Consider the following 16,516-nt stretch of genomic DNA (forward strand, 5'->3'; position numbering starts at 1 on the left):
TCCATTTAACACTGAACATTTTACTGTGTATAGGTGAAGAGTGCTGGCACTCATCACAGAAAAGGGACAAATTTGTTTGGCTCGCAAACCAGGAAAATAAACATGTGGCATGCTCTGACGAAGGAGTCTATCCCTGAAACACATTAGCATCCTTATGGGTCAATAAATATTTTTAAAGATTGTTGCTGTCCAAACCTTTTTTTTTTTGCTACAATTTTACTGTGTATAGCCTACTTTTACTTCAATACACCTCAGCATAGGCCCAACAGAGTCTGCTGATTTCAACCAGTTCAAATCCAACAAACTAGCTGCTTTCATTTATCCATTAAGTAAATACTCTTTGAAAGTAATAATGAAACCCAGCTGATTCTATAATTCTCCAAGAGCCAACAAAGAACATCAGAAGTCACCTGTTGGCTACCTTTAACAGTGCTAATAATGATTTTTTTTTTCAGTTTAGCGCACACAAATATTTCTACTTTTTCAACAAAACCACAAGCCATGTAGCTCAGAAGAAAAACATGAAACAAAAGTTCACAGGACCGTCAAAAGAAAAAGCTGGACACGATATTGATTTGACTTAAGGCAAAACCAAAAAGGCAGTCCAGGCTCGAAAAACAGAGCGACACCTGCTCGCCGCTGTTCTCACCCTCCCGGCGTTTCCACGTCCACTGTTGCTAGGTGCCTGGCGCCATGGCAACGAAATTAGCTATTTATCGGTTGACTTAATTATCTCGAATTTTAATCAAATTGGTCAGGGCCCATGATTGCTCCCATGGGCTGCTCACTTTCACATTCAGATCAGCAACTTTCCTCTACACCGCTAAGGCCAGTGCTGCATATTTCTCAGACTCACAAGGGCCCGCTCCAATCACACACTGCAAGGGAAGAGGTCAATGCTAAGCACCAGGAGTATTTGATTATGCAATCACCGCACCCTTCTTGCCTTCACCTTGAAGTCCTCGTGTTCTTCAGCTGATAAAAAGCAGAATTCACCTTGTGCTCACGGACTCTCCAGGCCTGACACAGGGGCTCTGAAAACATAACTTCAGAGGCCTGGCATTGAAAACGGCGCCCGCAGATTAACTCGCGAGAAAGGCCAGCGCTAATTTCTTAAAACCGCGTTCCTTTGTGGACTGCTGACTTTTTTTTGAAGGCTGAAAGAGGGCAAAGATTAACATTCACATCTGCTGCACTGAGCTCTCCAGCGAGACCGTTTGCCTTCTACCTGTTTTTGGAACCTCTGCTGCGGAGATTTTCTCCGCTGGGCAATTCTGGGACATTGACTAGCCGTTAGCCGGGGATGACAAGGAGGCAACGAGGACCAACTCTGTCCGCAAATATCCTTCTTGCCACGTTTGTATTCGGCATTTACTTCAGACAAAGTCAAATGAGCATGTCGAAAGTCCACATGACAACAATGAAGCCCCTTCCAATACCCAGCCAGGGAACATGAATCCCCAAGTCCAAGAACAGACCTCGCATTGAAAAAAAGTTTTGACAAGGAGCGTCTATTTTAACATTAATGAAATTGTGCTCAACATTACTTTAGAGTAGCGTTCAGCACTATCAGTATCGCATGGAAAATAAGTAGGCTAAATTGTGAGGAAGGGGTAAAAAATATGCAAAGGCTGTCAGGTGAATAAGCTGACCCCTGTTGCTCTCTGTGACAAAAAGAGATTTAGACTCTCCGGTACCCCCAATCCCCATCCACCCGCGTCCGGGTGTCAGGTTTCAGCTACTGATGGACAGGGGACTGTATGGCCTCGGAAACTATCTGGACCTGATGGGGTGAGGAAAGGGGGCGGGGCCAGGGCCGGGGTCAGTAAACAGAGGAGCTTATGGGAGAAGATTCCCTCCAGGGTCATTGCTGACATTCCAGCCCAGAAATACCGCGCTGTAGGTGGAATTCAGGAATGCGCCGATGACGGTCCGTCACCGAACATCACATACCAAAAACACAACAAACACTTTACCGGCCGCCGGAATTCCACCGTCTCTCTCTCCCGCTTTCTCTCTTGCTCTCTCTCTCACCTCTCTCTCTTTCTCCCCCCTCTCTCTCTCATTCCCTATGTCTCCAAAACCAGGTGAACAAGGAAAGAGTTATTTTACCCATGTGACCTGAGTGCAACTCTCTGGAACAGGAACTAAAAAGGTGGAAACAAGTGAAATGGCTGGCCCTTCGTGACTCGTTTCATGGTCAACCCACACTGACCGGAGGAACCCCCCACCCACAAAGAGCCGCTGCCCGTCACCGGAACTCAACTCCGCGCAGTCAATGCAACCGCCAGCTCGCAAAATAGCCCACAGAGGGCTCGAGGGCCCGGCCTATGTTTGGAGGAAAACAAAAAAAGGAAGTCCGCATAAAAAACAGCACTTGTGGAGCGCTAAGTGATTTCAGACACAACTGAACATTATGGGCTACGCAAACGCTCCACAGCAGCCTTGCTACCACACAACACTGCTTCCTCTGTTTGAACCCCGTGTATCACACTCTTTTTTTTCTGAAGCTTGGCTTAAAAAAAAAAAACTGCTACAGGCCATTAATAGCAACCATCAGGCGCAAGGGCAAATCAGAACAGGGCACAATGTATCCAATGTTCTGTGTGTACATGAATTCAATACAGTGTGGACAAAGTCACTCTTAAGTGATTACATAACACTAGTGATAACACCTATGTACGTGATGTTAAATGCTCGCAATTACACTGAGTGCAACGGAGTCTATGCAGTAACTACCGTGTAACATACCTTATATTTACATAGTAAGTTTTGCCGATGCCCATACATTGCTACAGAAATGTGAAGCATGGTCGATCCAAGAAAATGATTTTTATATTACAGTACTTTCATATGAATGTGCCTAAAGGCCTAAAGCGTGCTTTTGATTGGACCGAGTGGCTGAGGTCGGCTGGGCATGCTCAGTATGAAAAATGTATGGACCGCAAATTGAGTCCAGTCCTAAAGTTCACACAGCGGATGCAGAACTCAGTTCTTTCTGAGAGGGCCTGCCTCTGTCACCTACACCTCTGTCTCTCTTTGGCCCAAAGCTAAGTCCACCAACATGATCAGGTCTCTGGATAATTCTTTTAAAATGTACAAGATGTCACCAGCGAGACACAAGAGCAATGGGGGGGAGTTGACAGGATGACAGACACTATTCCCAGAGCATCAGCTGCAGCCTTAGATGTGTTTGCAGTATGGGACAGGGTGAGAGGACCCGTGAAAGGGACAGAAGCACAGCTGCACCCATCCCAAATTGGCTGTTTCAATTTGGAAGAGGACTACGACAGACACCACAAATCAGGGTTAAAGTGAGAGAGAGAGAGAGACCTTTGTCATGTCATGGCTATTTGAATTCGAATTTGAATTAGTAATTACCTCAGGGTTCGGGCGACTTCAGTGGGAGTGTAAGGTGAATGAGAGGAGCTCTTTCAGAAGTAAAATGCTGCTTCTGTGCAACTACACGGTACAGCTGAAATCCCAACAAAGTCCGGAACATCTACTGGCCGAGCACAAGGTGCAGAATAACTACAAAGCTACGGGACTAGCCACTACCCGGCTACAAGAAGCGCCCTTACAAACGAGAGCAACACCTCGGCTTTTCAAGTCAGGAGTGACACTTGTTTTCGCGTGTTTATTTACGTCGAAGCTAATCCATTTTAGGCTTTGGGGATGACGCAAGGCTCGAGCACTTAAAAGTTAAAACTCGTACGCCGCTCGCGGGATTTACAGCATCTTATAAAGCGCACAGACAGCGTAAATAAAGGAACGAACCTCGAGCGGCTTGACAGTCTATGGCGATCGCGGGTTTTGTGCGAACATCGGACATCAAGCCCGCGATGAGACAGAAACCTCCACGCCCGCTCGGTTTACACGCCTGGCTCTGAATCTCCTTTATCCTCTCGCCACATCCCCGGCGGAAGCCTAATAAACACGCCTGTCCGGCCGCATCTTGATTTAAATTCATTTTTATAAGCCGCTACAGTGCGTCTGCTTGCTGCTGTCGACTTAATAGGCTTCTCGCTGTCTCGTGTCATGGCTAGAGTAGAATGGCAGTAAATTCCTTTTCCGTAAGCACAGCTCACTTCCGTGTGCTTATAAGATCCCCTCACTCATGAATGTATTCATACCCGTCTGATCCGTTTGAGCGCTTCAGCCTTACTGTAAGGGAAACACTTTTAGGGAGGAATTTCTGATAACGGCCAACGGTGAACAGTCAAGCCCACCCACCTCTGATTTCTCGCTCCTCAGTCAATCAGTTTCATTTCATCTCTGGGCATACGTGATAAAATTTGTACACAATACTGTAGGTTTGTACATGCACCCCCGCCACAGATTGCCCTTGTCAACAATGCTTGGCTTTTTTATTCCAGATTACTCCCGAGTGTTCTTTACTCTGACCGAGTCCCCATTATACCATCATCACATGTTTGTTACCCTAAAGACTGCCTTTCCTCTGCACCCATCTTTAGTGTGGGAATCAGAGGTACCCAGAATCATCCTCACCTTTCAGTGGATTACTAAGGTATTTAAGAATTATGAATTATCGGGAGATTCAGCACCTGGGCCCTAGGTCTCATCCTTTTTTTTTTGGTTCATAGACCTGAATATGCATTAGCAAAATTTCAAACAGCTTCAATCCAACACCAACATCCAACAATTTCACATAAGAGCGATAGCAACAGCTTAAAAAGTGAGATAAAGTAAATACTCTCAAACACAAATGAGTCTTAAGGCCCAACAAGCTTTTTGAATTGGATGGATGTAAACTGAATCTGAGGACCAGAGCCGGCTGGTGGCATAAATGCTCTACGTGGTCGTTTAGGTCCACAACCTTCCACAAACTCCCCTCAGCTCATTCTCGTCCAGGGACGGCTCTGCTGAAGGCACCCAAGTTGGAGCTTCAGTCTCGTCTCACTGCGTGACATATGGACGGCAACTACATGACAATCTCAGAATTAGACGTGGCAACAGCTTTGCAACAATGTCGTGTGGTTTACAGTCTTGCTAATCTTGCTAAAGGCAAACGGGTCTGACAAACACTATAAACATTGTAACAATATGCCGAATTGTCAAAGTGCACAGAAAAAAAAACGGTAACTTGGTCACATAAAAACTGAAATAAAGGCCTCTGTAAACAACTTTGTTTCTTACAAGTTTTTCAGTGCTGACATTTCAGTCGGTACACCTTCATCAGAGTATCTAACACAAAAAATTGGAATACGATCACTAAATCAGGGATGCTACTTGAGGCCAAAATGATGAAACGTTTTTATTCGAAAAATAAAATATATGAAATAAATTAGATGTAAAACATATTTTGGTATGCACATGAAAATCGAATTGAAGTTAAATCCCATTTCAAATCTAGGTATGCTACTATCCATGCATGTTTACATATGTTTTGCCTTGAGGCATTGTATCCAACATCAACAAATCATGTTACTGTGGTTACAACCTAAATTCAAGAATGTGTACAGTACTGTCAGCAGCAGACTCTGGAATGAACTGTATTCCAGTGCAAAAAAACACAGATTTAAGTAATGACTCACATTCAATCCAACAAAATGTATATCTGTCAGATTAATTTAGGCTATCGCTGTCTTTTAAGTTTTCCCTTCATGTCAGTGATTGCAGAACTTCATAATGAATATGGTAACACTTGAATTCACTTCTCAGTTAAGGCCAATGCCCACTGCAATGAACAGAGGTTGTTCAGGCTTAATTATTGGTAGGATAAAAAAATCAATTTCCAGTTGAAAACTATGTAATCAAACAGGCTCATCGAGCGGGGTCCTCGAGCTGACCCAACTTGAAGCTAAACCTCCATTTACATCTGCACTTCATATTCATTTTCCATAAGAAAAAAATCAGTAGAGGAGGCACGTTAGGGTACATTAACCCCCCCTCGTCATTTAACAAAAGGGGTGTAATTCATAGCGCACTTTTGAGTCTAAGCAGCTGTTTTAACGTGTCTCTCATCCTCTCTCAGTGGTCCTCCTGTTAGGGATCTATCCAAAGGAAGCTTTGAATTACACGCATAAATAGCAAAACCCGGCCTTTTTTGCAAGGTTTATAAAAAAAACCATTTGAAACAAGTGAGGTATGTATGCTTTTCCATTTAAAACATAAATCCTCTGAATCCCCTCACAACATTGAACTTGTAGTGGGAGATTTTCTCATCGCACAAATCCATCTGTAAAAGGCCATTAGTGATTGACATAGACTCCAATCATTTTTTTAAAGGACAGGATGACAATTCTCGTGCTGTCAATTATGGAAATGTGTCAATAATCGTGGCGAATAAATTCTGTATCCAAATCCCAAACGTGATTACACAGGATACCGACCGTTGTTACGGGACTCAAAATCCCGGAGAGTAAATCATTTTCTAGCTTCGTTTGCGGTTAGAAGCAGGTTCTCGCGTTAAGAGACAAAACTGTCAATCATTCAGAACAAAGGACATGGGAAAATTAAAAAAAGAAGGGGTCTGTCTTGGCGTTTAATCTTTACACACATTCTCACCGGCAGACAGAAAGCTCTGTCTTTTTCTCTCTTGAGTATAATACAAAATCAGATACACAAAGAGCCAGCCTCCACACTGTCTTTGATAGTTAATGCATGCGTGTATTGAAATGGCCCGCCTGACATCTGAATAGCAAGACATTTAAAAACAAATATAGATAAACACAGGTAGAGGCTTTATGCAAGTTGTTGTTGTTCTTGTTATTATTATTATTATTATTAGCCTACTTATGACGACTGGTGTTTTCTAGGACAGAAAGTAAACATCCCATTATCAAGTGAACATGCAGTATCCTATAAGCCAAGAATAGGCTATATGGAAATAAAATAATACTCAATATTTACTGCAAACAAAGTGCTGTTAATTATATATCATATCAAGTACAGTTTCTCTCGTAGTTGTTTTAGAATACAATAATCGTAACAAATGATAGTCATTAAACATAGCCTAAGGGAGGGAAAGCAGTAAATTTAGGTAACAGTCCATGAAGTAAGCAGTGAATATTAACCGACCGAGACTGACGAGCAACTACAGGCAAAAAAATGACATACTAACATATTGTACATGCAATTTCACTATATTTTCTCAGTAGGAACATACAATAGCATTTTCGATTTAACCGTGAATACCGGCAACACAATCTGTAATCTAGAGTAGGCTACAGTTATCAACGGAAGGCGGTCATTGAAAGATACTGTTGTAAAGTCAATAAATTGTTTTTGTTTTCACTATTGTCTTTCCGATTCTATCTCTCTATACGGCGAATTTACAAACTTGAGTTGATCACTCAATATTCCATAAAAAAGCATATTTTTGCATTGGTATTGGTGACTATTACAATGCTGTATATAGACAAATGACAGGCCATCAAGCTTTCAGTCATAAATGGCTAGCCTAATGATTATTCATGTTTATTAAATCATTCACCGTACCGTAAAGAAAGTTAGCTTTAAAAAGTGCATGTGGACCATGGACTCTGCATTTATGTAATGCAATATTAAAATAGCACACTACTTTATCACTTCAAAAGCGGATTAAAAGCCTATATAAGATGCTTGATAGAACATCTATTTACTTTTGCCTGTTTGACCGAAACCTACGAGGTTCTCACCTAAATTGACACAACAGCATAAAATAAACACACATTAAACGCGCATACCACTACACGTGGCTACTGAACAATAACACAAGCAGAGTAGATTCCGGACCTATGAATGTTAACAAGATGCAATCTACCCTTTCATTCCCATATAGCAACACATAACGTATCGCACAGTATGAACGAGGTCAGCAACTTAATGATCATTCATGCATAGCCTTTAATCTTAAACAGATTAAAAAAAAACAAAAAAAAAACAAACAAAAAAAAAAAGATCTCTGCTGCAAGTACACGTATTGTACAGTAGGCTGAACCAGCACGTAAGACTACATTTCAAAATAACAGCACTTAATAAACATTGCTGTGCAAATAACAGTTTCATCCATCCCTGTCATATCAGTTTCTGCGCTGTCAAGTTTTCGGTCAGTCGAGATGGCCGGTAAGATGTGTACCAGTTACCCACTGCCGCAACACCAGATATTCGATACGAGAGCATATACGGCACAGTCCCAGAAAGGTGTAACCCAAGTCTCAAGTGCAGTATTAATGATATCAATAATTACTCACCGACTAAAGCGTTCAGGAGTAATCCAAGTAAGCATGAAAGTAAGCAGCACCTTCTGGTAGCCATTTAAGCACTTAGAAAATACTATGAGGCTTGGAAAAAACAAAGCGAGACGAAAGAAAGCAGTTAACTAGCTCTTCATGTTCCGAGCTACAACAATTGGAGGCTCGCGGGGGTCGAACATGCTTGCGCCATTTTGCACATCTATCAGGAATCTGTCAGCATCTCGCGCCCTCACTCGGTCTCTCTCTCTCTCTCTCTCTCTCTCCCTCAATCCCTCTCCCTCTCTCTCTCTCTCTCTCTCTCTCTCTCTCTCTCTCTCTCAAATATATGCTGCTGTAGCTATTGCTGCCTTTTCTACAACCATTCAGATCCCTCTATACCCCCCCCCCCCCAGTATCACCTACAGCTCCTTATCCCTCGCATTCTCACCACCAACTACCTCTTTCGCCGTATTTTTTTTTAAGATGCTGCACTTAGGAAACAAAAGGTCTGGGCACTTCTAAGACAAGTGCAGGGTAGTTCTGATATTTCCAACCTTTGGTTTGAAATAGCCTATTGATAACATTCCTGATTTAAATGTGATGAATTCAAGTGTCACAAGTAATTAATGAGAACAGTTTTAATAATAATAATAATAATAATAATAATAATAATAATAATAATAATAATTATTATTATTATTATTATTAGTATTAGGATTTTGGTCACGATTTTAAGATAGTTATGCCACTATATATATATATATATATATATATATGTGTGTGTGTGTGTGTGTGTGTGTGTGTACATAGGCCTATACACTTTACCTATTCCTAACCATAACTTCGTTACGAAAACGTAGACTCAACAGTAAAGGGCGTTAGGTTCGTTTAGGTTCAATTAGGTTCTGCTGGATTACAATAAAAATAACGTGCATTGAAATAAATGGTTTGAACTTGAGTGACTATTAAAAAATGAAGTGAAAAACGATAGAACAGCGACATCTATTGCCGATAGCTGGTATTTTACAACATAATCGGAGCTGATAACACAAAAGCCGAAAATCTTACTCTTCTGTTATTATTATTAGGTTATATAAAGGTACCACTTTACCATTATTGGTTATGATGATGATTATTATTCAAAATATTTTCACAACTGTTTTACACGGATACGTTCTGCCAATACTTGCTATTCAGTTTGTGACTTTAAAATTAGAAGGCATAGTTTTTAATTGTGATGGTGAACCGCCTATATTTAAATGGTAACTTTAAATTGTATGTTAATCAATCAGTCTCTATGTTGCCTTTCAGCATCAGTTCACTTCAGTTCTTTATTATAATCCCCATGGGACAATTTGGTGGCAGAATATATCCATGACACATAACATACAGACAACACAAAGACACACACACACACACACACACACACACACAAAACATCTCTACAGAGATAAAAAAAAGTGTACAAGTTGCCCAAAGGTCTGAAATATTTCTGTTTATTAATGTGTTTGTTGTTGGAATAAACAAGTGTTTGTATCGAGATTGTATCGAGGACGGACGCAAGTTTTGGTGCCAAGTTTTTAGGTGGCAATATAACAAGCAAATAAGTTTAATTGTCTATGTAACTTCAACCGTTGGACCATTCAGGCTGAAATTTGGTATCCTACATATCTGTGCAAAGATCAAAAGTTATCTTAAAAAACATAGCAGCCATCAGCCAATCAGATATCAGCATCCATTTGAGCGGCTTAGCAATGGCTGATCATCATGAAACTTGGTATGTTGTATGTTGTAAGTCTTGACTTGGTACTACCATGTAAAATTCGGGATCAGTTGGCCATTAATGGGCGCTGTGGCAAATTAGATTTTTCACCATTTAGAATTTTTGACAAAGCGGATTTTTGCAAGCTAGGTCCCATGTCGTTTAAGTTTCAAAACAGTATGACTGTCATACGCGAATCGATTGTTCTGACGTGGCCATTTTTACTAAAGCAGCCGTAACTGGTGAATGCTTTGTCTCCTCCCAGGTGACCGTGCTCGGAACGTAACAGATGCCCAAACCTCCTCAACAGACTCCTTTCAATGCGGAGGACCGGTGGCTCTACTTTGAGGCCCTCCAGGACGGCAGAGCTCCTCACCCTATCAAAGAGAGTAAAAGCCCCGCAGAGGTTGGTCTTTTGGCTCAGCTCCTGTTTCGCCGCCACCGTCTGACACAATGCCTGCATCACTGCGGCCGCTTCACCTAGACGGCGGTCGGTCTTACAATCCCTTTTTACCCAAACTCGTGAATCAGACCCCAAGATACTTTAACTCCTCCTCCTGGGGCAGTTGCTTCCCCTTCACTCTGAAGGGGACGTGCCATTTTTTTTTTCCCGGGAGAGGACAACGGCCACAGACTTGGGGAGGCGCTGATCCTCATCCCGACCGGATCACGCTCAGCTGCAAATTGTTCCAGCGCGCGTCGAAGGTCACAGTACGACGAGGCCAAAGAGGACAGCATCATCCGCAAACAGCAGAGATGCCACTCCTATATGCCCAAACTGAAAGTAAAAATTTTTTTTTTTAAGTTTTGACAAACTGGACCCTGGTCTAATGCATTTCTTTTGCACTGGAAGCAAAAGCCTATAGGCCTGAACACATACTTCATACAAAAGATTGGGGGAAAAAAAAGGAGACAGGCATGGCTTACTTTATGTCACCTTCAGTCTTTTTATTAAAATGATTATTTACATCAGAACAGTTTGCACAGGCTGTGTGTAGATGTGCGCACTTCTTCGCTTCACAGTTGTGACAACTCGGAGAGTACCCCAGTGGAAAAGATCATCTTGCAAACAGGCTTTGTACACATTAACCCCATTCCTATCCTTTCAGCTGCCACACACATCCACGGCGTTTTAACATAACACTTGACGAATGTTGCATTTGCAAAGTAATTTCCCAGTTGCACCATTAACAGACACATTTAACCGATTTAAAGGATAGTAACGAGCGAATCAAACGACACTCGTGTAGTGAAATGGCTCTTGAACAGCATGTCCTAACAACGCACAGATGATGTACCCAATTCAAGCTATAAAGTTGGTGAATTGTTGTCAACCATGCAACACCCCCCCCCCCCCCCCCCCCCCACTATAGACAGGCAGTGGTAGGAATGCGCTGGTTGAAAGCAAATCTGTGCCAACACACCCAGCAAAGTGGGTACAAACATTGAAGTGGTAGATGCAGACAGAGGCAGACAGACAGACGGACAGCCCGGTTTCTGCAGGGACAGTGAAGGCCCACCCCCATTACCCCCCCCCCCCACCTCCAATCAATTGTCAATTGTATGAGCCACAAAGCCAGTGGCAGCTACTTTCAGCAGTTCCTTCGTTGCTATCTCGAGGGTGCCAAAGACGGCAGGACAGCGGACGCAGACGCGCAGGGGCCGACGCGGCTGTCCCTGCTGGGGGCGGGAGGCGTAAACGGCACGACGGCCAACCGCTGCTGGTGGCACAGGAGCAGACATATCTCTCCAGAGGCACTACCCTTCCCCTGCCCCCAACCTCCATCACCCCCCCCCCCCCCCCTCAGTGGGCCTACAGTACAAATGGCACACAATCGTCGCGTCACTAAACGAGCCGGTTTTTTTACCACAGATATAACTACAGGGCAGAGAGAGCCAGAGAGAACACTTGGTCGCTTTTTGACTAAAACTACACCTAACGCAGGGGTGTCTTTCTGAGAAGGGGAGGGCCCGAAATGACACGTGGCTGAGTCCCTCCCCCCCCAAAACACACACACACACACGCACCATCATCATCATGCTTTTATGCAGAAGGGGGCACCTGAGTGACTGAAGAGCACTGAATATATACAGAGCACAGAAGAGACGTTTTGTGCACCCGGCGTCCGCACTGAGCTCAGATCTGCCGAAAGGATCGTTCAGAGGTACGGCTGTGGCGTTTTTCGACGCCGCTCGACGGTTGGCGACCGGTGGGCCGCTCGCCTGTCCCAAGCCTCGCCTCAGTCTCCGAAGCAGAAGTCCGGGACAGGCAGCCCACCAAACTTCCCGGCGTACTTCCTGTGTTCATGAACAGAAATTCGACCTGCCTGAATGAGTGAGTTTTCACAAAGAAAAAAACAAAAACAAAACAAAGACAGACTTTCCCGTATTTTCAAAATTCCTCAGTGCCAGGATCTGCTCCACCAGGTTCTTTTTTTAATCACTGTTCCTTCATTCGTGTCACACTGACGTGCAGTTAGGAAAACGATCTTACGAAAATATAAATTGTTAAATTAACAAGCAATCGACAAATGAGGTATTCTATTGAGAGCCTTCATATAAAAAAAGAGAATGTTTATTGAAATGGTTTGCATATCTTGGTTGAAGCACTGTTGTGCTGCAGGCGCCTGACTCAGGCCAAAGATGCGGATCCACATGTGCTCGACGTGTTTTAATGTTTTAAGTGACGACAAATAAGACGGGAATCGATTTCACGAAGCCAGAATGCGTTCCTCGTGCCAGAGGGAAGTTTCTCATCCCAACTTCCAAATCAGACCACCCCCCCCCCCCCGCCCCCTCCACCTCACAAATTAATTGCATCAGACGACCCACAGGCAAGACTCACAGCCCTCAGAAAACACTGTCCGTAATGACTTTAATACTGCAAACGCTAGCAGACTCCAGCAGGTAAGGGGAGACCGAACACCTCTCTGTGTGCTTTGTGACATCATCGATTTGCATGCAACCCTTTAACAGTTTCATCCATTCATGAACGGATGTGAATACTTATGCATGCTTACATCATTCAGGTCTCACGGTGGTGTTGACAACGCGGTCATTCAACCCACGGGATAAACTTCATTCAAAACGCAACTGATCCAGAGCTGCTTAAGGTTCTGAACAACTGGAACTACATTTATTTTTTGCTTCTTCATTTCTAATTCCACCAGAGTCAACAAGTACCTGGCAAAATACGTCGTGATTAGACCAACTGAATACTTTTGCTGAAAAGATGACCTTTTTCCGGTTTATAGAGGAAAAACACTTGCGAGCTGAAACACAGATACGGAGGTTCCAGACACGATCTACCCACGACCCACTGCTGTACGTGTTTCTCGAAGTTCCAACATTTAATTCTTTTGCTTGCATAATGTTGCAACTCCTACAGTACCTCCTACGGTACCTCCACGAAAAACACTACTCTGAAATGTGATGGTACTACATAGCAACTGGAAGTCCAATTCTCGAGCCGTATGCAAGAGCCAAGTTCTGTGCCAAAGGAAACTGTGGAGACCTTGATGCAATCACCAGCATTCCTGCCCCCCTAGTCAATGTCCACCGACATGAAGGTAATCCAGCCACATTTTTAGAATTGCAACCCGTGTCTGAAAACCAAAAAAAACGAAAAAAAAAAAAAAAAAAAAGCAGTGTTCTCAGCTGTTATGTCAGCTGCAATAAGAATCCTGAGGTCTGTTGGAAAAAAAACAAAAAAAAAAAACAAAAGTGGAATGCTTTTGCGTCCATTCTCTGTGCACAGTGACTCATGGTTCCGGCTGCATCCGTGCCGGTCATACGGCATCCCCTAAGTGTGACCTCTGACCTTTGACCTCTGCGTAAAGAGCGCTTGAGCCAGTAGGGTTGTGATCGATTACATTTCGATTCAGCCATTTCAGGAAATGAATAAAGAAATCCTCCTATTTTTTCCAACGAGGGCATTTCAGTGAACGAAGGAAATTTCAGTGTATTTCCTGAATAGACTGAACTGAAATGGTATCGACTCAGCACACCAAGGCCACTAACTCCATCCGTCCTTGGGACTGTCCAACATCTGTGGCCCCGTGAAAGAGGACGAGGACAGAACCTGAAAACAAAAGCGAACGCGTCGCCTAACCTCCCCAAGAACGCACACACCTGGGTAGAGGCCATCTCTCTCTGCCTGCTTCGCTTCCGCAAAATCCGTTTGCAAGGTTTTTTTCAATATTTAAAAAAAACGACGCTTTCGTTAATATTCACAAGGTTAGTACATTTACAACACGAATATTGCTCGGTAAAAAAGACTGCTATTTCTGTTTCAAAACCGATTAAAAACAATGGTTAAACGGAAGGTGAAATCCGGAGCTTCTCAGCAGTGTTACAAAAGAGATTTGCGTCGTCAGAAAAATGACTGCACCTATTTACACGAGAGTTCTACAGCGAAACACACTGATCTCGAACAGATTTCGCGCTGGTTAGAGTGAGAAAAACATATCCGTGGATGCCTACCGCACACAGCCGATACAGTAGAACAGAGAAAAGGCTTCAAAAAAAAATGGAAGAGGATCCCAGGTTTCCTAGAAGATCTCTGCCCCCGACCACATTCCCAGAATTCCCTTGAGCAGGATTCTGTCACCTGAGACAAGGAGGACGATGACATCACTGAGGGCAATGGCTTCTACTATACCCCCCCGAGAGCTAGCCCAGGGAATGTGAAAACCACAAAGAGGGAGTTTTCCATTTTAATGGCCATGCATCAAGGTACCTTTGTTTCTTGTCAGGTACAACGAACCAGAGATACCCAACGAATGCATGGCCCACGGTTTACTAGCTTCTAGCTTTCCTGTGGATAAGCCATTTTCTCTTCTCTACTACTCAGGCTCCGGTATTACAAGTGTCGTAATGTCGTTCAGTGGAATGGCAGAGTCACAGTCCACTCTGAGACAGACGAAGGAGAAGTTGTACTTAGTGACAGTGTAGTGTACTTCCGGTTGGCTGAGGTTCTTGGGCAGAAAAATGGGTAGACAGTCCTGCTGTTATTAAAGGCTGTGAACCAGACAGTTAAAACACATTTTTGCTGTTTTCTGCTTTTTTTTTTTTTTTCTTAAAAAAGGACCTATGAACAACACTGTTAAAACCGGACAGAAAAATGTATCCTGTACAGAAATGAGGTAGGTCTGTTGGCTGGGGGAAATGCTGCTGTGTTGTTGAGAATGTTGCTGTGAAACGCTGTATTGTCTTAAGCACAAGTAACCATGTCCGAATCAATCTCGAGTCTTCTCCAGGAAAAAAAGTAGAAAACATACAGGCGAACTCAGAAGGTTGTCTTCACGTCTTTTTTCTTCTTTTTCTTTTCTTCAGATTAAAACAACCCTTCCTATCAGTACATATACTTCTATATAAATATACAGTTTAAAAAAATGCACCTAAAATATTAGGCACCTGAGACCTCCAAGCTCCAGTGCTACGTGTGTGTGTGTGTGAATGCATGTGTGTGTGTGTGTGTGTGTATGTGTGTGTGCTGGTGTGTGTGCCTGAGAGTGTGTGTGAGTGCTTGTGTGTGTGTGTGAGAGAGTGTGTGTCTGTGTGTGTTTGGGTGTATGTGGCAGTGTGCGAGAGAGAGTCTGTGCATATGTGCGAGTGTGTGAATGCGTGTGTATGTGTGAGTGTGTGAGAGAGAGTGTGCGCATATGTGCGAGTGTGTAAATGTGTGTGTGAATGTGTATGTATGCGAGTGTGTGTGTGAGTGCCTGTGTGTGTGTGTGAGAATGTGTATGTATGTGTGAGTGTGTGTGTGAGTGCCTGTGTGTGTGTGTGTGTGTGTGTGTGCGTGTGCACCCAGACGCTGCAGGAGGCTAGAGGAGAGACACAGGCAGTCAGCACTCTCAGAGTGTGTAAGTTACAGGGCTGCTGTATCGGCACCAGGGCAGGCGTCCGCAGTCAGCAGAAGACAGTCCCGTCGTCACGGGAACGAGGGTTGCGGGGAGAGAGAGAGAGAGAGAGCGGGAAAGACGGAGGCGGAGAGACAGGCAAGCGCTGCGGTCCTCCTGCTTCTTCTGCCCTCATGCGTGTTCGTTCACCCAGCCGCAAGAAGCCGATCTTCCCCCCCCCCCTTCAGATCCGGTTGGCCGCAGCAGCGCTGAATGACTCGCGCTTCGCAAGTCCGTGCGAGCACGAAGCAGCGACGCTCCAGAAGCCACACGCTTCATACGCACATCCCTCGATTTCAGTCAAACGAAAAAAAAAAGAAGAAACAAAAACGAACGGACTAGTGCAGATCACAGCTCGGAGTCGCGAGCGCGCGCGAACGCGCACGTTCATCCGTACCGGTACAAATAAAAAAATAAAAAATAAAAAGTGTTCCTATTCGACAGTGGCCTTGTAAAAAAAGTTTTTTTTGTAAAAGAAGTAAAAATGAAATGCTGGGGCCAGAAGAGGAGAGCCGGCTCGAGAGCGAAACCTCTCAGCGATTCTCTCAGGGACGAGGCCTGAGCTCTCGTGGTCTGAAGGAAGGACCGCGTCTCTCTCTCTCTCTCTCCACCGCTTCTTCTTCTTCTCCTCCCCCCAGGAGTCCGGCGGTCGTTCCCCCCTCCCCCGGCGGCGG

The 16,516-nt window shown here is 43.9% G+C and overlaps 1 protein-coding gene across 1 annotated transcript in view; it reads right to left on the minus strand.

The window, feature by feature from the left end:
- igdcc3 (immunoglobulin superfamily, DCC subclass, member 3) overlaps window positions 1-8,422 on the minus strand; it is a 76,210-nt gene extending 67,788 nt beyond the window's left edge. The window contains exon 1 of the mRNA XM_035419468.1: window positions 8,196-8,422. Within this exon, the coding sequence (XP_035275359.1) occupies window positions 8,196-8,259 (64 nt within the window). The 5' untranslated portion in view covers window positions 8,260-8,422. The remainder of the gene's footprint in view (window positions 1-8,195) is intronic.
- Window positions 8,423-16,516: the final 8,094 nt, after the last annotated feature.

This window comes from Anguilla anguilla, chromosome 5, assembly GCF_013347855.1.
Source record: "Anguilla anguilla isolate fAngAng1 chromosome 5, fAngAng1.pri, whole genome shotgun sequence".
In the NCBI taxonomy this organism is placed as follows: domain Eukaryota; kingdom Metazoa; phylum Chordata; class Actinopteri; order Anguilliformes; family Anguillidae; genus Anguilla; species Anguilla anguilla.